Raw genomic sequence first — 24,506 nt, 5'->3', positions numbered from 1 at the left:
TTTCAAATCCGCAGTGAACTTGAAAGCTGACCTAATTTCCGTTTAGGGAGCTTGGCACATTAGTATACCTATATGTTTCCTGATAAGCTTGAAGATATAACCAGCCTGCAGGCTGAAAATATGCCCAATAATCTCTCTCCTTACTGGTTACCGGTACCGTATTGAAGAGAGAAGGAAATGTTCGCGCAAAAGAAAGGGAAGTCATTGGATGTCTGGAACTTTCGAAAATCACACTGCAAAGACTTATTAAATAAATTACATCGTTTAACACGCCCCTCTTTTCAAGAATATGGTTAAAGTTCGCCTACTGTATATCAAAATAAAGACAGATATATGTGACATTAATTTGAGTGTGCAAGTGTGTTTATTTCCTTAATTGAGCTCATTGAGCGTGGAAATCGACTTAATTATGAATATCTTGATTTATTTTATCTTAACTTTTATCATTTACTAGGGTAGGGAAACATTCATTATCGGTGTTTACATAGAGGTTAGTTTGTTATGGTTATGTCTGGTGATTTTAATATGTAACCAGGCAGGTTGGCAGCAGTGATCAGCCATTACAAAAAAGAGAAAAGAAGAGCATCGGGCGGCGATATTTACTTTCTGGGGTATTACCTTACGTGGCGATTACTATACATCCGTTGTAGGCTTCAGCGTTATCAGATCAGTGCAGCTTGCGCTGCTGCGACGTAAAGGTGGCCGCGCCACTCTCTGTTTGCACCAAGGTAGAACAGCGTTCAGTAAACCGTTGTTTTTGTGGTCTGAGGGTATACCAGGAGCGAAAATTCTTAGAAGACATTCATCGCAATACGGGTATAATGTTTATCCACAGCGAAGTGTTTACCAGTGGACTGAAGTGTTCAAGGAGTCGCAAGGGAGTGAAGGATGAAAAAAAGGTACGGGCGTCCATCTGCAGCCGTAACTGATGCCAATATTGAACAAGTGCGCGATATGACCGATGAGTGACACTTGATGACGTGTTCAACTATATGCACATTGACTCCGATCAGCAGGTGAAGAAAGCGGTGCTTACGTGGCTTGCTGCTCAACCAAACACCTTTTATGCAGAGTGTATCAAAAAGCTTGTAAAACGGTGGACCATGTGCATGGAAAAGCAGGGTGACTATGTTCAACACTAAAAAATTCCTGTAAAAATTGTGACAAACGTTCCTGTTGGAAAATAATATGATCAAATTTTTAGTGTTGTAAGGTATAAGCACACTGACCTCAGGGCCGCACTGAACACTCCAGCGATGAAGAGTCCTGGCAGACCAGGGATGTCTTGAGCGGTGTCCATAACGAAGTGTGGTAGGAGCTGATCATAGCGTTTGATCGCCTGTAACAGAGTTCGTCAATGTAACAATATTAGCTTGTAATCTTAAAAATCACATTCCATGTTACGTGTGGACACCAGTAACTACAAAGTTAAAAAAATTACGGTAAAATGTTTTGTAACGTCTGGTATGTGAACGTTAATTTGATAGACGGAGTTCCAATGGTCGTACAGCTTACTTTGAGACCTCAGGGTACATCAAATAGAAGTTATACTCCATATGTAGGTGTAGCCATGCATTAAAATGTCTGGCGACCCCTCAAAACAAAGTGAATAGCGGTGCGTTCGTGTGTCCTGGTGAGCTACACAGGCTACTGCGGTCATTTGAGCACGATGTACGTAAACCAGCACATCCCATGAGACATATTAACGAGGTTCAAGTCGCAAGGGCTGTCACTTTGATCCAGGAGGGATGGACGTTTCGCCGTGTTGCTGTGGATCACAATGTCTCTCCGTCAGTTATACACCGCTTGTGGAATCCCTATAATGAGACAGGACAGTTCACAAGGAGCGTTGGACAAGGGCGTGGTCGCATGGAAATCCCACAGGCTGACTGATATCTGACCATCTGTACGTTGCGTTTTCGTTCAGCAACTGACAGAGAACTGCAACAAGACCTCAGGAGGGTCACTGGAGTCACGGTGTCTGACCAGACAGTAACAAACAGGTTAAGAGAAATGTATTTACGACCCAGACGTCCTGTTCGAGTGCCCCGTTTAACGCAACAACATCACGCAGTTCGCCTTCTGTTTGCCCGTACCCACGTCAGCTGGCAACTTCGCCAATGGAGACCTGTGTTGTTCGCTGACGAGTCCAGATTTCCCCTGACACAGCGTGATGGACGTCAACGTGTATGGAGACGTCATGGGGAGCAGTGCATGCAAAATGTTGTCCAGGATGGTGACCGATTCGGACAAGGTTCTGTGATAGTGTGGGGAGGCATCAGTATCGATGGCCGTACGGATGTTGTCGTCGTCCGTGGTAATCTTATCGCTGCGGGGCACATCGAGCAGAAACTGTTACAGCATGTGGTGGTTGCTGCATACGGTGTTGGCCCTGAATTCGTACTCATGCACTCATGCTCATGTAGCGTGGATCAGCAGAGCTGTCTTGCGAGAACTGGACATTCAGAAGATGGAATGGCCAGTAGTGAGTCCCGGACTTAATCCCATCGAGCATGTGTCGGATAAGCTTGACATAAGTGTTTGTAGGCGTCCTGTTCCACCACAGGTCTGCAAGACCTCAAACAGGCTCTCATCGAAGGATGGGACCTGATAACGCAACGTGACCTCGGTCGACTTATACGGAGCGTGCCACGTAGGTGCCAAGCTGTGATAAATGCTCGTGGAGGGCATATACCGTACTGAAGCTCTCCAACTGTGATATAAATCCACCTTGGGAGGCTGTTATCACTTTGTTTTCGCCCTTATTTGGGCATTTACTTTTGTGTTAATGAACGCGAATCCATCGATGTTCTTTCGTATACGTCAACGGTAAATACTTAATGGTTTAGTTCGTAATATACCTGGGTGTGAGGTATTGTTTTGTGGAGCACGGCATACGTTCAAAAACATGTTGCCCTAATTTTTTTGAACTGTTTATAATGTGCGACGTAAACTATCGGATATTAAGTGAAACTGTATTAAGTTTCAGCAAACTTAATGCTGCGAGTTGGCAGTCACGATCAACATTCTTCTCAAAGAGAGAATTGAATTTAGGGCAAAATTATCTTTACATTCATGCTGTTTTCAGAACTATGGAAAGGTAGTTTCATCTGAGAGATCACTTCTTTGTTGCAGAAAACTGTTGACGGCAAGTGAGAATCCAATGCAGTACACTTGATTCTACCTTGATTCAGTTGAAGTTATTATACTGCCATCGTGAAAGAATGGCAAGGGCCATATGCGTCTGATGTAAATACTGCCGATCTGTATGAAGATGACGTTATTCATCGTAAAAAGTAATGGTTGCGTAAAGAGAAAATAACTTGCGATCGCTTATTATACAGAAATGGTATGAATCCTGGAAGTCAAGTAAGACCTGCTGTTTTGGATAGCGGTAACTTTTTGTGTCATTCCTGGAGTTTCTTATTTCAACAATCATTTACTCATGTTTTTATACAATTAGATTGTGATTAAAATATATAAACTTACTCAACACGCGTTTGAAAAGTTACCTTGCCTTTATTCATATTTATATATTTTATTTACACGGCATAATTAAGATAATATCACATCTTGAATAGCTACTTGGGCCCTGAGCGTCTAAAGGATAAATTCGACTCCTTATTTTGTAAGTATCCTAGGATTCGTCCTTTTCATCAGTAGGCAAAATTTCATTTTGAGTTTTCCGATGCCACACTGACTGTCTGTGTATGAAACTGTTTGTTTCCGTGTCTGTATTTGCCTTATCTTGCGAATTTAGCTCCAACGTTCTTTCTTGCAAATTTACGTTATATTCTCACAGAGGTTTTCGATGTCTTCTTTATGTTCAAAACTCCTATTTCCGATCCATACCGATATTCTGGTTTAATGACTCTTCTTCTTCTTATTGTTATTATTATTACTCGAATTACGATTATTGATGTTGGCGGTTTCAAATTTCTCAGTCACTTAGAACACTTAATTTCGCTCAGTCCACACATGATTGGCGGTAGTGGTTGTTATAGCCTCAAGAGAAACTACAACAAGGCAACCAACCACTATTAACACAAATCAGAGGGGCGGAAAGGTATTGGCCACAAGAAAGACGAGGGCCACGATGAGCGTGAAAATGAAAGACTCCCTATGCATCGAGTGCTCTAATAGCGTCGGAATCTGAAATGAACAAGAGTTGACCAAGGGAGGTCGGATAAGAGAGAAGAAAAAGGGGAGCTAAGGGCCCCGTGATGACCAGCCGACGCTCGCAAGTTAAAAACCCCTGGGTCCCTTTTAGTTACGTCATATGGCAGGCAGGGGATACCTTAGGTGTTATTCCACCGCCCGTGCCCACAGAGAGGACGGCAAAAAGTGCTCACTCCCCTCTAAACGTAAGGCAATGTATATTATAGGATTTCTTCTTGCAATTTCTGTCGCAAGCGATGACCAGTGCGACTGGGAATGCTTCCACCAACTGTGCTTGTCTCGTCCATTTCCTCTCGCAAATCCTGAAGACCCCAAGTTATTATTTTAACCTACTGTTCGCATCACAGTGTAATGTGAATTACCTCTGATATAGCAGCGGGTAGCCTTGACAGATTGAGTCAGGCGCGCACTGCGTGCAGCTAATGCAGCCTGTTATCTGTTGCTGCCCCCTACAGTTCATGTTGTACAGATAAAAACAACTCAAATTGTAATTTTCACGCTTCTTCTCTCGCAGAGAAAAGAGCAGTATTTCCTCCCGATTAACCCTTATAAGTGGCTGATGTACACCACAAGATAAGGAGAACAATGGGTGGCGAGGAAGGTTTATTGAAGTTGATAACACCGACACGCCTTCCTATTACCGGCTGTATAGTTCTCTACTCTACTGCCCATGCAGGCATAGCATCATCTCCCTCAAGACTGCAGATTACCACGTGAAGTTTTCAGGCTCATTGAGCTAGTTGCAGACACTATACTGTATGTTCATAGTAGTTCAGAGGGGAGTGAGGGGTTTGTTGGTTTCAGTATCTTCATTAACCTATGGAGGTTCTTAACAAAGTAACCGTAATCTCGGATAGACTAGTTAACTCTAACCAGCCGCCTTTAACCCAGGAATTACCTTGATGTAGGTTGAGTGAAACTCTGAGTCACGTGATCTCTAGACGGGGAAATGTGAGAAATCTAACACACTACCTTTCAGGTGCACCCAACTCACCTTTAACTGGTGGGCTAGGCAGCCTTTGTCAGAATTATGGTACATAAAGAATACAAACATTTCTTGTGCGGTCAGTCGTTACCACTAAGTAGTGATCACACGGAGGAGCATGCGCAGGAACTGCACTCTCACATTAAAGTACAGTTAACCATTGTTAGCAGTTCATGTTCCTGACTCAAATCATAATCTAATCCAATATACAATTCAAAGAAGACACACTTTATCTTCCTTTGTCGGACTCATTGGCTGAATGGTCAGCGGTGAGGTCTTCGGTTCAGGGGATCCCGGGTTCAATTGCGGCGGGGTTGGGGATTTTAATCGCCTTCGATTAATTGTTTTTGAACAGGGTGTTTGCGTTTGTTCCAAAACTCTCCTCTTCATATTCATACAACAAACCACACTCGCAACCACCAGATAAAAACGCAATAGTGATTACATCCCTTCATATTTTTCTTCAATTTGCTTTTCGTTGCACCGACACAGATAAGTCTCATGGCAACAATGGAATAGGAAAGGCCTAGGAGTGGTAAGGAAGCGTCCACGGCCTTAATTAAGGCACATCCCCAGCATGTGCCCTGTGTGAAATTGGGAAACCACGGAAAACCATGTACAGGGCTGCCGACAGTGGGGTTCGAACCCACCATCTCCCAGGTGCAAGCTTACAGCTGCGCGCCCTTTAACCGCACGACCAACTCGCCCGGTTACATCCCTTCATATAGGGTTGGGGTCAGGTAGGGTTTCCGGCCATAAAGCAGGGACATATCAAAATGTGCGACACAGTTCGCACCCGCGACTACACAGGAGTTTTTAAAGCGGTAGAAGAAAAAGGGAGACACTTTTTCTTTCTCTTCTTTTTGTCTTCTTTCTTTCTTAATCCGTTTACCCTCCAGGAATGGTTTTTCCCTCGGACACAGCGAGAGATCCCACTTCTACCGCCTCAAGTGCAGTATCCTGGAGCGTGAGACATAAGGTCGTGGGGATACAACTGGGGGGGGGGCAAATACCTCGCCCAGGCGACCTCACCTGCTGTGATGAATAGGGGCCTTGTATACGAGGGGTAGGGGATGGGAAGACAAGGAAGGATAGAAGGAAGAGGGAAGAAAACGGCCGTGACCTTAAGTCAGGCACTATCCCGGCAAATGCCTGGAGGAGAAGTGGGAAAGTACGGAAAACTATTACCACGATATCTGAGGAGGGAATCAAAACCCCGTATAATCAGTTGACCACCCTAGGCTAAGTGGACCCCGTTCCAGCCCTCGAGCCACTCTCCAAATTGCATGGCAGAGCCGAAAATCTAACCCGGACCTCAAGGGATGGCAGCTAAGCACACTGACCACTGCACAGACACACTTTACTCCATGTCAAAAGCGTATCGGTTCACTCGTCAGCCGTATCTACCTCATCCAGGGTTACTTCTTGAGTCGGTACTGGCGGCTACGCCGTACATGCAGTTAGCGAACCGACAAAATGTTATACTTCTTTAAAATTCATTGAACACTGAAGTTACTTGTCCTTTGTTTGAAATCTCTGTAACTAGGCTCGTTAATTTAAAAACATCATTATTCCTTCCTTTTAAATACATATCCTTTTCTGTAGATTAGTTGATAAATATGGACAGCCACCGCACGCGTTGCTGTGACATGATTACTGTAATTTTTAATTACATCCAAAATTATTCCACACTACATTGACGATGAGCGCATCAAGTTCTGCTGAAGAATTCGTTATTTTTCAAATTATCGTGGCATATCCTATAATCGATTAGTTAACACTGCAATAACGGCGTGGCTCCTCGAGAATGGTGGCGATGATTATTGTTTTAAGAGGAAGTACAACTGGGCAACTAATCTCTTTATAACACTTAGAGAAAGATAAAAAGAAAGCCGGCCTGTGTGGCTCAGACGGGTGATGTGCTGGCTTTCTGACTCCAACTTGGCAGGTTAGATCCCGGCTCATTCCGGTGATACCGGAAGGTGCTAGAATACGTAAGCCTCGTGTCGGTAGATTTACTGGCACGTAAAAGAACTCCTGCGGGATCAAAATTCTGGCAGCTCAGCGTATCCGAAAACCGTCCAAGTAGTTTAAGGGACGTAAAAATAATAACATTATTATTAGAAAAATGTTAAGGGATGGGATTCTTAAAAAAACGATGGTATTGAACAAAGAAAGACAACGGCCACAAAGGGCGTGAAAATGAAAGACGCCCTAGAATCAAATGCTTCAATACCGTCGGGTTCGGAACAGAACAAGCGTTGACCAACGGAGGTCGGGTAGTATAGATGAAAGTGAGGAGTCTGTCAAAAGCAAGTGAATGCAATGCGAGGACTCAGCCCAGGGTCCCTTCGTCATCAAGCCACGCTCTCGTGGGAACCTTTTAGTCACCTCTTTCGACAGGCAGAAGCTGCTGCGGGTGTTATTCTACCACCCCCACGTACCCTCGAGAAGTCCAATTGCTTTGGTTCGCTCATTTGGAAAATGATGAATTCACCATGGTATCAGGTGGCTAGAAGAGAAATGAACTCATCAGTGCAACTACTTGTGGCTAAATCTGACCGTTCTAACCAATTATTTAACCACAACATATATTTAGCAGTGAATTTAAAATTTATAGTTTAACCATATTCAATAGTTCTGTTTTGCCACTGTTAATGAATGAAATAAACCATTTTAAACTTCGCGGTGACGAATTTTACTCTAAATATGCTGCTAGTAATTTCAAAAGTACACCCAACAAAAAATGTATTTTATGCACAATCACGCGAAGATGTCCGTTCACGGGATGTAATTATAATATATTATTTGTGCCAAATATTCCCAATCGCTTTGATCAGCAATTTCCAAACCAACATCAACAATAATTTTAATCCAAAAATTTCGAGGTCATCATCCACTATGTGTCAAAGCACCATCAGGAATGTCTTGCCTTACTTCACAATACTTCCAAATGTTAGACGTATAACGCTTTAATAATTTTAATCGAGTTCTGTTTTCTTCGCTTGTAGTCGACATTTACTTAGAATTATGATCTGACTTCTTTCCTTATCTGCTTATCTCCATAGTACCCGGCGGTGTTACGTATTTACTGTGATGCAACTCATTTGGAGCATTGGGATACCGTTTCCTTCCAGATAATAAATTATTGCAAATTATACGGAAGACCGTTCGGGATCTCTGGTGACGATGTTTGAGCGATAATTTGCTTATGGAAAGCCATATCTCCACCAACTACCATACTCAACTGGAAAGCCAGCATTTCTAGCTATAGCCCGATAATGTGATTTGCATTGCAGTGGACATTTTTGCAGAGATATCTGATCCCACTTCTCCTGACAGGCTTTCCAGAGGCCATTGCTAGTACGTGGACGTCCATTCCCTAACGCCTCTTTAAGGAGTCCAATTGAACAGAAGTCCATGTTTGACCCATCAGAGTCCTTCACCGGAATGTCGGTAAAAGGAATTGCACACATTCCAGTTTCCATCTCCATTTTCTCTATGAACAGACGAGTCGAACGACATGTGTGGCTGGATGGTTTTACCTTGATGTACCCATACCTGATTTTTCTCCCCCCCCCCTCCCCCCCCAATTCAGTGCTGGTATATATGTGTTGTAAATTGGTGTTAAAACCTCTTTCTGTTGGTATGTAGAGTTCACCTTCACATTATTAGCAACACGGCGAATGGTTAAACGGCCATTGTAGCAGTATCCTGCGATGATCCTGAAGCCCCTTGGAAAACATTCCTCGTATTCTTTATACAATTTTTGATAACTTTTTATTTTGTTTCTAGGGCAGCAGTAAGTCGAGCTGGATTTGTTAAAATCACTAAGGTACACGTATTTTTAGTGTCATGACACTACATTTTTCCAGCTGCTCATGCCAGATAGCCCTCATACAGATATCTTGCATTAGTGCGACGTTCCGAGATGTAACGAGGCAACGGCTTGTGAACTCGGTGCTTATGCTGCTTTTCTAATTGCAGATCCTTGTTGATTATGGTGTTAACTGTTGAAACAGACATCCCCAACTTACGTGCGATAGTTACCACTTGAGACAAGGGCCTTCACTTTCCTTACCACTTCTGGTGTACGGCTGGTCGCTGGTCGTGGATTTGCCTGTTTTTGCTACAGTTAGCATCGGAAATGGCCGTTATGTAGCCCTCCCAGAAGGGGGTCAATACGCTTCGGCATCGTAGCAACTAATTGCACGAAACTCTACACACACGTTCGCAGTATTGACAAGAATCGTCATTTCCCGTTTTGACGTGCTCAGACTGATAACAAAGGCGCCAGCAGCCTTCAAGCTTGTCACCAGAGATCCCGAACAACCTTCTGTATGATATGTTGGCCTTATGACCGCGTCACTCCGCGTGCTTCCTCTGAAGACATATCCACTGGTGATCTCGGGTTGACTAGGGGTACATCATTCGAGAACTGTAATGTATTTAAAGCGTGGGCACTCTGTGCACGACATGCATAAAATAACAACATTCCAACACGAAAAATGGACGTAGTGGTATTTTATCAAACCAAGGTAGCCTTAAATATAAAATAAATATTAGTAATTGAGATTTGAATACCTGAGTTTTGACTGGATCACAGTCATAATATGCCGCGTACATGATGAAACCGGAGAAGCAGCTGAGAAGCTTCAGTAATATCACGCCAACACAGAAGAGAATTAAAGCTCTGAAACAAAATTTATTTTTTATCTTTGAAATAATACTTTAACAAATACTCACCATTAGTAATTAGTGAAGTAATTGTTATTTCAGTGGTAATTTTAAATCCATATTAATTACAATGCTCATTATTTGTTCACAAATATTAATATTATCTGTGATTATAATTGAATGCAGGTAAACACTGAGCTGGAAAATAAGGTTCACTATACTTTGGAAATACTGTATGTATATCTAGATCTAGGAAGGATAATATTTTTAATTTTCCTGTCCTTTCCCAAATTTTCTGGGGTCAGGAGCGGTGTAGCGGGATCGTGAACATGTAACAGAACTGGTTCTACTAAGCCGTCGAAGCTATCGAGAAGCTTCTGAGGAACTCAGCACTCAAAGGTTTCACATTTGCCTTCAACGCTTCTGGCATACAATTCAGGGATGGCTCTGCACGCAGTTTGCTTCAGCCACCATACACCGGCATACACGGAACAGATAGAGAGATATCTTGTTTATTGGTGGAGAAGTTAGAGCTCTGGGTCCTTTGTTACATTTAATCACTGTTTCATAATTTGACTAAAATGCTGCAATATTAAACAACAAAACAACTAATAATAACAATAATAATAAGAATACGAATAAGAAGAAGACAAAGGCGGAAAAGACAGGCCTCCAGATCTCTTTGGAGAAAGCGCAACTCATAACTAACCTCAAGCAAGCTCGAAGAGGGCTAACAGTAAATCAGGAGTAGTCAAACGCACTGATAAGTTTAAATATCTTGGTGAGTAGATGGAACGGAATATCTCTGAAAACGAAGCTTTCGCATCACGCATGAATAAAATGAAAATGGCTTATCAACTGACCAAAGACGTTCGCCATAAGACTAGGGGTTTCGTATGCATTGGAATGCCTTGCTATGAACAAGAAAGGCCTGACAGAAAAATTGTAAATTAATGAAAGATGTTAAAGAAAAATCTTGGCTCAATTAAAGACAAAGATGAACATAGACGTCGGCATTACCATGATCTGTACATTCATGTACAGAAGATCTGTGACGTCATGCGTAGAAGGAGAACTGCATTTTATGGCCACTTGCTAGTGAAACCAACACGATTATCGAACCACATCTTTTCGTATTTGAGCAGTCTGAGCCAACTTGGTTCAAGGAGATGTAAAGGGCCTACAGGTGATGGGGACCACTTATGAAAATATACTAGAACGCAACCCATTCAGGAGGAAACTGAAAGACCACCAGGGTTTTCAAGAAAGGTCAAAATTAAAACGGCCGGGGTGAGTGGCTCAGACATTTAAGGCGCTGGCCCTCTGACTCCAAATTGGCAGATTCGATCCTGGCTCAGTCTGGTGGTAAGTAAAGGTGCTCAAATAGTCTACGTCAGCCTCGTGTCGGTAGAGTTACTGACACGTACAAGAACCCTGCGGGACTAGAATCCGGCACCTGGGCGTCTCCGGAAACCGTAAATGTGCACGTAGTTAGTGGAACGTAAAGGTAATAACGTTAACGTTAAGTTGAAGACGAGAAAGACGTGAAAAGAGCAACACCGGCGAATGGAGCAGGCACCGGTTTAAACTGAGTTGAATCGATATTTATGTCGTCAAGTGAGAAGGTTGTAAAGATTTTTTTCTACACATTTACCTACGTCAAATGACCGTAGTTTCTTCCAGACTGGTGTCAAGTTATTGTATGTGGATAACTTTCCTATACCCGAATAAAAGTGTTGTATTGAAGTCACCAACAACAACGACATCCTCGTAGGATGAGATATGTTAGACCCGTTTCGAAATCAACAATCTGTCTTACATTAGATGGTTATTATCAATCGTTCATTGGGCTGAGTTCTACAAACATGTATTCCGGTCACAAGGGGCAAGAGGTCTATATAGTCTTATATTTTAAGTCATTGCCAACGTGAATTCCTATTCTACCACCTGGTTGGAGTGCTGTCATGTCGTAATAGCGTGTATCTATCAAGATTGGCTACCGATGACTGTAAAGTCCTATACAGCCATATTGCGTCATTGTCTATACATTGCACATTGTTTACTTCAAAGATGGTTTGTAACTCTTCCATAGCAGATATCACAGATTTGGGAGGTGAAATGGACTGTTTCTAGATTGTATTGTCTAAGGCATTTGATAGGGTAGACCATGGGAGACTAGTATCAAGAATGAGTGCAATTTAAGTAGACAAAAGGGTAACTGAATGGGTGGCTACGTTTCTAGAAAAAACTCAAGAATTAGAGAAGGTGAAGAATTATCTGATCAAGTAATCATTAACAGGCGAATTCATCAAGGAGGTATTATTGCAGTTTTTTATTTTCTTATATGTAATATGGGTAGCCGGTCCCGTGGTATAGGGGTAGCGTGCCTGCCTCTTACCCGGAGGCCCCGGGTTCAACTCGCGGCCAGGTCAGGAAATTTTACCTGAACCTGAGGGCTGGTTCGAGGTCCACTCAGCCTACGTGATTTGAATTGATGGCCTATCTGACGGTGAGATGCCGGCCCCGGTCTCGAAAGCCAAGAATAACGGCCGAGAGGATTCGTCGTGCTAACCACATAACACCTCGCAAACTTCAGGCCATCCGGCTAAGCAGCGGTCGCTTGGTTGGCTAAGGCCCTCCAAAGGCTGTAGTGCCATGGGGTTTGGTGTGGATATGGGTTAAGAACTGGAATCAAAGACAAGACTTTCTGTGGATGATGTTATACTGGATAGAGTAGTCAATAAGTTACAAGACTGTGAGCGACCACAAAAATTCGTCATCAATATGGACAGCAGAAAATGATATATTGGTAAAAGGGGTGAAAAGTTTGGCTGGGAGTTTCACAAACAGGAAACGTACGCTCATTTTAAAATATTTTGGTGATAGGATTCTCGTGGGAATCCGTATGTGTTAATATAAGTAAAGAACTCCATTGGCGTAATCTCATAAACAGGATTGTAAATAAAGGTTACAGATCTTTTCACAAGTTTATGAGGGTATTTAAGGGTTGTGGTGAGGTTGTAAAGGAGAGAGCATACAAACCCATGGTTATACCGCGATTAGAGTATGGTTCTAGAATATGGGACCCTAATCGGGTTTACTTGAATCCCGAACTGGAAAAATCCAAAGAAAGGCAGCTCGATTTATTCTGGTGGATTTCCGACAAAAGAGTACGTTACGAAAATGTTGCAAAGTTTGGTCTGAGAAGACTTGGGACAAAGGAGAAGAGCTGCTCGAATAAGTGCTACGATCCGAGCTGTCAGTGGAGAGATGGCGTGCAATGACATTAGTAGACGAATGAGATTGAGTAGTGTAGGAGTAGTAGGAAAAGTCACAATATGAAGATAAATTTGGAACTGGGAATTGTTCGCTTATAGGTAGAGGTTTCAGAGATTCGAAATATCTACCAAGAAGGTGTTAGGTAAATTTCTATATTCTTTGAAATTATTTAAGAAAATACTAGATAAACGAGTGAAAGGGATCTCCTGCCTGGGCGACTTCCCTAAATGCAGATCATCAGGAAATGTTACCTGGACCGGAGGGCTGTTTCGAGGTCCACTCAGCCTACGTGATTTGAGTTGATAACCTATCTGACCTACATAAAAGTTTGCAAAACGTGTGCATGAGAAACAATGATAGCAAATGCTTAAACCTACCGTCGAGCGTTCCCGATGGTGGGTAGAGAGAGAAACTTCTGCATCGTCCCTTGGTTCACTGCTGTGCCACTGACCCAGCCAAAGGATGCTCCTACTGTCACCGTCCAGAAGGTGTTGCGGGTAAACGGAGTTGGATTGAACCTGTTGGTAAGACCACATTCAAAATTCTTCATCAACATCATCTTTCACATGAAGTTCTTATACAGATGAAATAAAATATCAGGTACATTATACATATCAGCCTTTGGTAACTATCAGACAGTTGAAGGTGAAACATGGAATTAGTTTCTATGACAGTTTTATCACAAATCTTGCAAGTATAAATTTCATTTCTGAAGTTATATCCTGATAACTACTTTGTGCAACTTGTTCATTTTCTTCCTGTGCGCTTTGCAGAAATGTTGGCGGTAGGCTGTTACAATTGTAACGGCCGCAGGGTTTTGTGGCTTTGAGACTTTGAAGTGCTATTTCAGGAAAACTACGTTTCAGATTTTCATTTCGTTCTGCAAGAGGTAGCCTCCTTTTTTTTCTGTCAACTGATACATTTAACTTAGTCGTAAGTCAGACACTCTTGGCGATATACGCGTTCTGCCCAAACACTAAACGTGTCTTAACATTTTTCTTTCCATCAACCCGAAACAACGACACGCTCACAGATTAATTCAACCAAATTTTTCATCAGCTGTGTTGTGGAAATCCATAAAGAGCTTCGGCATTTCTAAAGGACGAGACGACGACGAAATGAATATACCCGTGGAAAAACTAGACGACTATTTTTCATATATCTGCGCATTAAATGCAGCCCTGAAACAGGAAGTTCTAGACGGGAAGACGCGAATGGATAGAGGAAACTTCTACTTCCGTCTAGCAGCCCACTCACAAATAAGGTTTGCTATACATGCGATAACATCAACGGCGAAAGTAAATGACAGTATAGGAATAGGGATGACAAAACTCATTATAGATGTGATATTATCTGCACTAATTAACATATTTAACTCTTGCTTTGTAGAAAACACATTTCCCGAAGCATGGAAAGCGGGCATTATACGTCCCCTGAATAAAGTAGCTTCCCCTTATGAACGTTCTGACTACAGACACATCTCCATATTTTCTGCTTTATCCAAAGCGCTAGAGTTCATCGCTCGTAGACAAATAACAGACTACGTGAGGACTTACAACTTACTTGGTCACCTTCAATCTGTTTTTCGTCAATCATACAGTACCGTACTACAACAGTACTACTGAAGGTCACAGAAGACATTCGAGAAGCAAGGAAGTGACAGTATTAATACTTTGAGCAAAGCTTTTGTCTCTGTTGGCATTGACATTTTGCTCTCGAAACCGTATTCCCTCCATTTCTCGGACAGTGTCCTCCTTTGGTTTCATTCCTACCTGCATGGTCGTCGTCAATGTGTTAGAGATAGGACAAACAAATCAACTTGGCGGTCCGTGCAGTGTGGTGTGCCCCAAGGGTTGGTGTTAGGACCCCTTCTTTTTTCTATATACATTAATGATGTCTCCCGAAACCTAACGCACTGCAAATACCATATTTACTCTGATGATGTAGAAATTTACCTCCGTACATCTTTACATTTAACATTTTCGGCCATAGACAAAATCAATTGGAATATGACATCGTTTTCTTCTTGGTCTTTTAGGTGTGGTCTTACGTTAAACCCAGCCAAAACGCAAGCCATCATCTTGGATACCCGAAACTACTCGCGAAGGTTAACCGACCAGAGATTCCATCTATAAGGTTATGTAATACTAATATACCATTCATGTCATTCTCCCGGCGTTCGTCTGGAAGTGAAAATGAGAAACTACCTAAAACCATTCTCGGGACAGTCCGACAATTGGGTTAGAACCTACTCATCTGCCCAATGCAAAGCTTGACCACACGCGGCCACTCCACTAGTATAAGAGAATCACTAATTGAGGAGTTCTTTATTAACTAGCTTAAGTTAGCAGATATCCTTTCATTACTGCGTTCATACCCCTTAACAATTACTGAGGTGCACACACTTGGCAGTAACAGTACTCACGAGACATCCAGACGACCACTCTCCAGATTCTTCTCCCAGATACTTCCAAGCCCTCCGACATTTATGGTGCCGAGAATTGTTACGGCAATGAGCGATCCAACCATGACGAAAGCTTGGAGGAAGTCAGTCCACACGACGGCTTTGAGTCCTCCCTAAGGGCCAAAGTCAACACAAATTATTTCACCACAATGTGTTGACAAGTATTGCGAAAATATTTCTGGGAGAATGATCCCACTTCATAGTCAATGAATAGTTGAATACCACAGGTAAGAATAGACTAAAATAAATTCCTTGTCAAACGGCATTCGGTTCATGGTGTGGGTTATTGTAGTCACGTCATAGTTTGTGGACCATGATCAACGGCTGAATGGCCTAGTAAGTGGTCCTGAGAGTCGAGATACCAGTTGCTATGGAAAGGGAGCGGGGATCTCGGAAATAGTCTTAGTCATGGCCCTCCTCGTGCTCAGGTGGCTAGGACTATGCAATCCACTAGTGGTCCCTAGCCCGCTAGAAGAGAGATCCTCGCTTCGACTATGTTTAAGTTAGGGTAGCATCCTGCTTCACATAATTTTCACCGACCACGCTCAGAACGACCTATGGCGGTAACGGTGTCCCAGTCCCATTTGACAGACGAAGGACTCCTTGAAAATAACTTGGCGAAAGAAATGGAATTTGATGGGGGGCTGTCAATACTAATGGGGCTTGTGGAAGGAAGAAAGAAAAAAGAAAGAAAGTAGAACTGGCTGAGTCAACAAAGAGAATGCATCTGGATGTGCTAGGAGTGAATGATACTCGGGCAAAGGGAGATGACGGGGAAGAGATAGTACATTATAAAGTGTACTTGACGGGTGTTAGAAAGGGAAGGGCCGAGTGTAGGGCAGGGCTGTTCATCATAAATACCATTGCATGCAGCATAGTTTCTGCTAGGCATGTATATGAGGGAATGATATGGGTAGATTTTGCAGTTGGAGAAATTAGGACGAGAAATGTGTCAGTATGTTCACCATGTGAGGATACAGTTGAAGATGAAGTTGACAAGTTTTATGAAACATTGAATGACATCGTAGTCAGAGTCATCATCAAGTATAGGATAGTGATAATGGGTGATATAATTGCGAGAGTTGGAAATATAACTGAAGGATACTAAAGGGTGATTAGCAAATATGGGTAAGATATGGAAGCTAATACGAATGGGAACCGTTTGCTGGGCTTCAGTGCTAGTATGCATAAGGCTATTTATCGCTACACATGGGAGGATAGAGGCACCAGATCAAAAACAGGCTATATCTTAACCGACTATGAATTCAGGAAATCTGCCAGGAATGTGAGGATTTTCCGGGAATTTTTTGATGTTAATGACCACTATCTGATACGTAGTGAATTAAGTATCTCAAGGCCTAGCATAAAGAAAGTGAAATATGTCTGAAGACGAATAATGGTAGAAAATCTCCAGGACGAGCAAATTAGGCAAAGGTATATGGACAGGATTAGAGAAAAGTTCCATATAATGGACAGTAAGCAGGTTCAGAATATAGGAAAGAATGGTTGGCATACAGGGATGCTATAGTGGAAACAGAAAGAGAATGTCTAAAATCAACTGTGTTTAAAGATGGGGAAACAACGAATATCCTCGTGGAATGATCAAATGAAAACAGCTTGTAAACGTAAAAAGAAGGCGTATCAGAAATGGCTCCAATCAAGGACTGGTGCAGGCAGAAAATTGTATGTCGATGAAATAAACAGAGCGAAACAAATTGTCATGGAAATCCAAGAAGAAGGTATGGGAAGATTTTTGTATAGGCTAAATCAGGCAGCAGTGAAACCTTTCTGCACGGTAATAAAGAATCTTCGAAAGGGTAAGGAAAAAGGAAATGAATACGGTTTTGGGTAAATCATCTCATCATAGGTCCCAGGAAATCACTGGAGAGGTGGAAAGAATATTTTAGAACCTTCTCAACGTAAAAGGAAATCTTCCTTATGACGTCGCGAGCAACCGAACTCATGGGGGGGAGGGGGGGGAGGACAACGATGTTGGTGAACTTACGATTGATTAAGTGGAAAGGATGATAAATTAGACATGAAATTGTGAAATGTAGCTGGAAGGCAGGGACGAAATGGCTTCATAGAGTAAATTAGAATGGAATGTTAGTAAGATACCTCCTAATTGAAGAAAAGGAGTAATTGAACCTATGTATAAACAAGCGAACAGGAAGGATTGCAGCAACTGTCGAGATATCTCATTGATCAGTATACTAGGCAAAGTGTTCACTGGAGTCTTCGAAGGGAGGGTGCGATCAGTTTTTGAGAGGAGGCTGGACGAAAACTAGCGCAATTTAAGACCACAGAGAGGATGTCGGGGTCTGATTTCCAATATGCACCAGGTAACTGATAAATGCTACTAGAGGAGTAGACAGTTATGCTATTGTTTCGTAGATCTAGAGAAGACATATAGCAGAGTACCGAGGGAAAAGATGTTTGCCGAAATGGGAGACTATAGGATTAAGGTAGATTTTTAAAGTCATTCAAAGGCATTTATGCTGACAATTTGGCTGAAGTGAGGATGATAGTAGAATGAATTTTTGGATCAAGGTACTTACAGGGGTTCGACAGGGTTGTGACTTTCACTTTTGTTGTTCGTGGTTTACATGGATCATCTGCTGATAGGTATAAAGTGACAGGGAAAGGTTAAGTAAAGTTGAAATATAGTAAGCAGTCTGGCCTATACTGCCGACTTGGACTTAATGGCAGATTGTGCCGGAAGCCCGTCTTGGAACTTGAAAGTTACTGGAATGAATATGGTACGAAAATTACCCTTTCCAAGACTAAAATGTTGTCTGTAGGTAATAAATCCAAGAAAACTTAATGTACTATTGGGGATAAAAAGCTATAACAGGTGAATAATTTCAATAATTTGGATGTATGTTCTCCCAGGATTGTCGTACATTAAGTGAGATTGAATCAAGGTGCAGTAAAGCCAAGGCAGTGAGCTCTCAGTTGCGATCAACAGTATTCTGTAAGAAGGAAGTTATCTTCCGGATGAAACTATGTTTACATCGGTCTTTTTTCAGACTAAATGTTACGGGAGCCAAAGTTGGGTGGACTCAGGATATCTTATTCATAAGTTAAAAGTAACAGACGTGAAAGTTGCGAGAATGATTGCTTGTCAAACAGGTGAGAATGATGGCAGGATGGTACTACGAAAGATGAGATAAAGGCTAAGTTAGAAATGGACTTGATAGATGAAGCTGTTGACTCATGTGGGGCGAATGGAGGAGAATAAGTTAGTAGGAAAATATTGTACTCTGTTGTGGAGGGTAACAGAAGCAGAGAGAGACCAAGATGAAGAGTGTGAGACTCGGTTTGTAACTATTTAAATATAAGGGGTAAAGAAATAAGCGAGACCACAAAACTAGTTACAAACAGAGGATTGTGGCGACGATTAGTGCATTCACAATGGCTTGCAGAATGAACGCTGAAAGGCATAACTGTGTACTGTATAAATGTAACTTAAAAATCATTATTAGTAAAATGTGTCATTCGTTTCATGAACGATGAATCTACAGACAGAATAGTCCTCGACTTTGCTTTCTACTTATTAAGAAAGCCGAGGCTCATTACGGCCAGAAAACAAGTGTTTCATTCTTGTGTACTGCCTGACAAATGAGCTCTAGTCTCCACTCTTTTACCTGAACAAACTGTCATACCTGTGTTTCATTTACCGCACAACCCCCGGCACTACACCACTGTTTATATATAATGGAACAAAGTGAGCTTGTATTTTACCGTGGATAAATACACTCTGATATCTGTACAGTTGTGTAATCTTCTCGTACAAAGATTTGATCTCGGAATACGGCATGTTTCAGCGATTGTGTTCTGACTTGCTTCCCGATGTGTACTTGCATACTCTAAATTGTAATACTATTATTTATCTATCCCCTTAAACGTAAAGGTTCTGGGTTTACTATTTATATTACTTCCCCACAATCTTGCAATGAGTTAAGCCGCTATACATACGCTCATTTTGATTATGCGTTCACTCTGCAAACTTGTGTTAGTTAGTCAACAGGTTTTACTTCCCCTTAAAACATTAACCACCACCATCAACCATCTCTACAATTATCCTATATTTGCAATAAGCTCTGTGATCTCTTCTAGTTCCACACTTCTTATTTTAGGTAATTAAAATCTGAGTCTAACCAGCCTCATCTTGGTCTCCATCTACTTCCCTTTCTTGCCATCTTCCTCCATTCGTCTCACATGACCCCGCCACGGAACGTAAAGCTTCAGTCATCGAGTTTGTTGCTAACTTATCCATCATCTCGTCATTCCGAGTTCCCTCCAGCAGTTGTTCGCACTTGTTTTTACCAGGAATAATTCTTGCTACATTCATGCCTGTTCACTTATTAATAACATATTCTGATTCCATTCAGCTTTAATTCCATTGCAACGAAGACGGTATGAAAGCAGAGAGCTGTAAACATTGTTTCGTTGGGAGTTGTCCTTGGTTATACAGAATATTTTTGTTTGCAAGTGAACTGCATAATTTTACTTATTATATCACCATCCCGGGGCAATATACGTCCTAAATCATTGAAATCGTCTACCTGTTCCAGTTGTTTATGCGGGATTTGATATTCATTCCCCCTAAGTTTCTTCTTTTTGTCTGTTAAATGCTAATTTTCACAGCACGCCTTTATATGTTCCAATTTATTAGATTACAGGCTTTGAGCAATGTCTACCTTTGGAATCCGGCATTCGTCATAGGCAAAACCACCTAACCGAAACCATCGCTGCCTTTCCATGGCTTTCAGTAAATGTTCTATGTAAACTGCGAAGAACCCTCTGTGCTCCAAACCACAGTGGTGTTCATCAAAATAACTCTCCGCCATTGATTGTACCATCGTTTCGAAAATGACCATGAACACCTCGATTAGTACACCGATCAATAAACTCTGTAGCACATTTCAGGAGAACGATTTAATTTATAAAGTGGGATCAATAGGAAAATATATCTACAGAAGGTCGTTCGGGATCTCTGGGGGACGATGTTTGAAGGGTAATTAGCTCATGAAAAGCCATGTCTCCACCAACGATCATGTTCAAGTAATTCCATTGCAGCAGGTTTTCCCGCATGTCTATCTTTTCCCACTCCTCCTGACAAGTTTTCCTGAGGCCATTCGAACATTATAGAGTTTAACTCACTAATAACTAAGGGCGACAATAATTATAAGTTTAGTATTATTTTCGTTTTACATATCTGTTCAGTTTTGTTCCCTTGTTCCTTAGGTATTGTTGTTTGTCTGCCTGTTTTATTTTCTTTGGTTTTGTTAGTTAGTTTGTTTTGGCTACCTTCTAATGAGATTGTTGGTTGTTTGTCTGCCCGTTTTATTTTATTTTGGTTTTATTTTAGTTTGGTTTTGTTAGTTTATTTGTTTTTGGCTGATGACGTACAGTGGAGTTGGAAGAGGCGGGGATAGGCCTGACCTATCTCAAGCTAAAGTGTTGATTCGGTACGTCTGCACATGTAAAGTAGAGTAAAGTAGTGAATAGTGTTAGGTTAGGGGAAGTAAGTTGTCAATGAGACAGTGAAAGATGAGCCGAGTTATGGTATCCGTCTCGGCAGTGAAATATAGGTGTGATAGCCTACATGTAGAGCTAGGCAATCCGCTCACATGTGGGTTGTTACAGGAAGGAGTGGTGAGGAAATAACATTGACAGCTTAAAGGGTCTATGAGGTATCGGTTTCCGAGCCTCATGAGACATGTCTGGTCGTGACATCCCAGGGAAGGGTGGTAGCAGTTCCTCACCAGGGGTGATGTCACGGCCAGACAGATTTAGGATAGATTTAGTATATATTCATGTAGTAAAGTAGTTAGTTTAGTTAGGTGGTGTGTTGCATGTGGAGCTGGCGATCCGCCCATGTGCAAGATGCTACAAAATAGATTTAGAAGTAGTTAAGTAGTATATTCATGTAGTAAAGTAGTTAGTTTAGTTAGGTGGTGTGCTGCATGTGGAGCTGGCGATCCGCCCATGTGCAGGATGCTACAAAGTAGATTTAGAAGTAGTTAAGTAGTAAGTAGTTAGTGTCTAGCTATAAATAGTCTGTGAGTGTTTATTTTATTGGAACATTGTAACTGGGCGAAAGCCTGTTATGTTCAGTTCAATAAATTCATTCATTCAAATTCATTCATTCCTGAGGCCATTCATAGTGCATGCACGTCTCTATCCCAAGGCACTTTTTAACAATACAAACGCACAGAAGTCCATGGGTAATCCTGTTTCCGTCTCCATTCTTTCTAAGAACAGATGAGTCGAACTAGAGTTGTGGCTGAATGCTTTATCTTGATGTACCCATACCTGATTTTTCGCCCCCCCCCCATACCGTTCTGCGATATTTGTGTTGTAAATGGGTATTAAAACCTCTTTCTGATAATATTTAGAGTTCACCTTCACATTATTAGCCTCACTGTGAATGGTTAACTTGCCATTGCATCAGTATCAAGCGATTATCATGAAACCGCTTTTAAAACTTTCCTGGCATTCTTTATGGAATACTTGACAATTATTTTGTCTCTAGGGTGATAGCAAATCGAGCGGGACTTGTTACAGACACTAAGGTACACACATGCTTCGTCTAAAGTCACCACATTTTTCCATCTGTCTCCTGCCAGATAGCCGTCATACAGCTTTCTTGCGTTAGTGCGACGTTCCGAAATGTGACGTGGCAACATCTTGTGAACTCGGCGCTTGCACCGCTTTTCTAATCGCAGACCCTTGTTGATTATGGTGTCAACTGTTGAAAAAGACATTCCAAACTTACGTGCGATAGTCCGTTGGGGTTCAGGGTTACCACGTGAGAGAAGGGCCGTCACTTCCTTCTCCACTGCTAGTGTACGCCTTGTGGCTCGTCGTGGATTTTCCCGTTTTTACCCTCTGGAATAAAACCCAGTCGGTCTTTGCCACTTTTATTCAATACAGCAGTGATCCCATCATTTTACATCAAGAAATAATGCTTCTTGCACATTCCCTGTGTTGCAGAATAGCTATATTTAGCATCGTAAAAGGCTGTTATGTAGCCCTCCCAGTAAAGATCAATCCGCCTCGGCAGCCTTTCAGTTAATGTCACGAAACTCTAAACACACGTTCTCAGTCCTGACTTGAATCATCACTCCCCGTTTTGACGTGCTCAAGTTGATAACAGCGTCGATAGTGGACTTCAAACTCGTCACTAGAGAGCCCAAACGACCTTCTGTATTGGCACTTAACTGAATGATTTCAATTAAAAGTCTTCATTTCATGCTGAAAATTATTTTTACTTGAATTTTGAAACGTATCATATTTCATTGGTTTGTAATAAACGAACACTTTAGATACATAATTTACGGATACTCACCATCATGGTGTAAAAGATACAAACGAAGCAGACGACTGGCGAGATGAGGTGCAGACTTACTCCAGACACTGGAATTAAATTGTAAATGTACAAAACAGTAAAAATCAATATATTTTAACTTTGAAGAAAGTATATCGTGCGTGTTAAATTTTATACATATAAATATTTATTGAAAATATTCATGACAAATAAATTTTATTTTCAAGAAATTTGCCAACACTCAATGTACTTCAAAGTAGTCGTGCTCACAATGTGGGTCGATTAGTAACAGATGTGCTAATACGAGGAAACAAATTTGAATGGCGCTCTTATATGTAGATAGCCACTCTCCGCGAGCACAATGTACAGGATGGCCAATTGTGCTACTGTATACGGTATTGTACAGCGCTAAGTTGGGCAGAAGGTTCCAGCCCGGGAAGAGTGCGAATGACAGCTCTCTCACACAGATGTATTGGTCGCTGAGACTTATGGAAACATATCCTGGACTGTGATAGAATTAGCACGGCACAAAGGAATACCAAAGTTTTGTTGCAGAACTCGCAAGTTCATGCCAATCCACTTAACTGTTAGAAGAAAATCATGTTATACCAGATAATTTAAGCCAAATATACGGCGTGCTGAATCATATCATTGCAATCGATTGAAGATGGGCACGAGCATAGAAACCTGACCTTATGTGACAGTCCAATGGGTGACATCGCATTAGATCATTAAGACTTCAAACCGTTCGGTGTAATCCTTCACCTAGCAAGCTGATGATCATGTTGGCTTTATTATGTATTTATTTATTTATTTATTTGAATAATTTATTTATTTTGAACATAACAGGTCATATGTCCCTATTACAATGTCCACGACAGTTATTACTTAGATGTTAACAACACAAATAAAACCAATGCGTAGCTCGACTAATCCTAAAATTAATTCCAGTGTAATTAATACTGATTAAGATTTAGTATAATATTAAAACAATTATTATAACAGGCTTTTCACTCGGAATTTAATATGGTTTACAAAGTTTATATTAGTTATCTTTTTTTAATTTCTTCATAATCCATTAAATTGTATTCAGAAGTGAATGCAACTTCGGTCATACCAAAAATATTAACGTAGTGACGAATAACAATATAAAGTCTCATTGCTCTGTTAATTTGGGAGTTGTTATGCGTTTCAGTCTTAGACTTTGAAAGAAAAATTACATTTCTAGCACGACTTAGTTTATGTGGTGCATGGAAAGTGATTGCAAGATACTTAAGTCATCAATTTTATATTAATTATTTTATTCAGGAAAGTAAAATATTTGCAATTTCATCTGTGGAGCAAGCTATTCATACCATGTTCCTTCAGTATACTTGAATCCTTTATGAATTTTGGGTAATTTCTTGTGATTTTATAAGTCGGTAATTTAAAATAACTTGTGTTTTGTGCACTCTTGATAAGTTTGATAAGTTATTCCTTCTGGTCCATGGGTTCAAAATAATTGAGCCATACTCAAGTCTGGACCTTAGTGTGTCATCCATTTCGGAACTGTAACGGTGAAGCATTGTTGGAGGGATCATCTTTGT

At 41.4% G+C, this 24,506-nt stretch overlaps 1 protein-coding gene across 1 annotated transcript in view; it reads right to left on the bottom strand.

The window, feature by feature from the left end:
- Positions 1 to 24,506, bottom strand: part of LOC136857510 (sodium-coupled monocarboxylate transporter 2) — a 210,890-nt gene that overhangs the window by 55,610 nt on the left and 130,774 nt on the right. Inside the window, exons 5-9 of the mRNA XM_067136219.2 lie at positions 22,942 to 23,009; positions 15,546 to 15,697; positions 13,498 to 13,638; positions 9,749 to 9,857; positions 1,230 to 1,339 (exon numbers count right to left, since the gene is read on the bottom strand). Coding sequence (XP_066992320.2) covers positions 1,230 to 1,339; positions 9,749 to 9,857; positions 13,498 to 13,638; positions 15,546 to 15,697; positions 22,942 to 23,009 — 580 coding nt within the window. The remainder of the gene's footprint in view (positions 1 to 1,229; positions 1,340 to 9,748; positions 9,858 to 13,497; positions 13,639 to 15,545; positions 15,698 to 22,941; positions 23,010 to 24,506) is intronic.

Source organism: Anabrus simplex, chromosome 1 (assembly GCF_040414725.1).
Source record: "Anabrus simplex isolate iqAnaSimp1 chromosome 1, ASM4041472v1, whole genome shotgun sequence".
Classification (NCBI taxonomy): Eukaryota; Metazoa; Arthropoda; class Insecta; order Orthoptera; family Tettigoniidae; genus Anabrus; species Anabrus simplex.
This window is presented reverse-complemented; position numbering and strand designations above follow the sequence as displayed.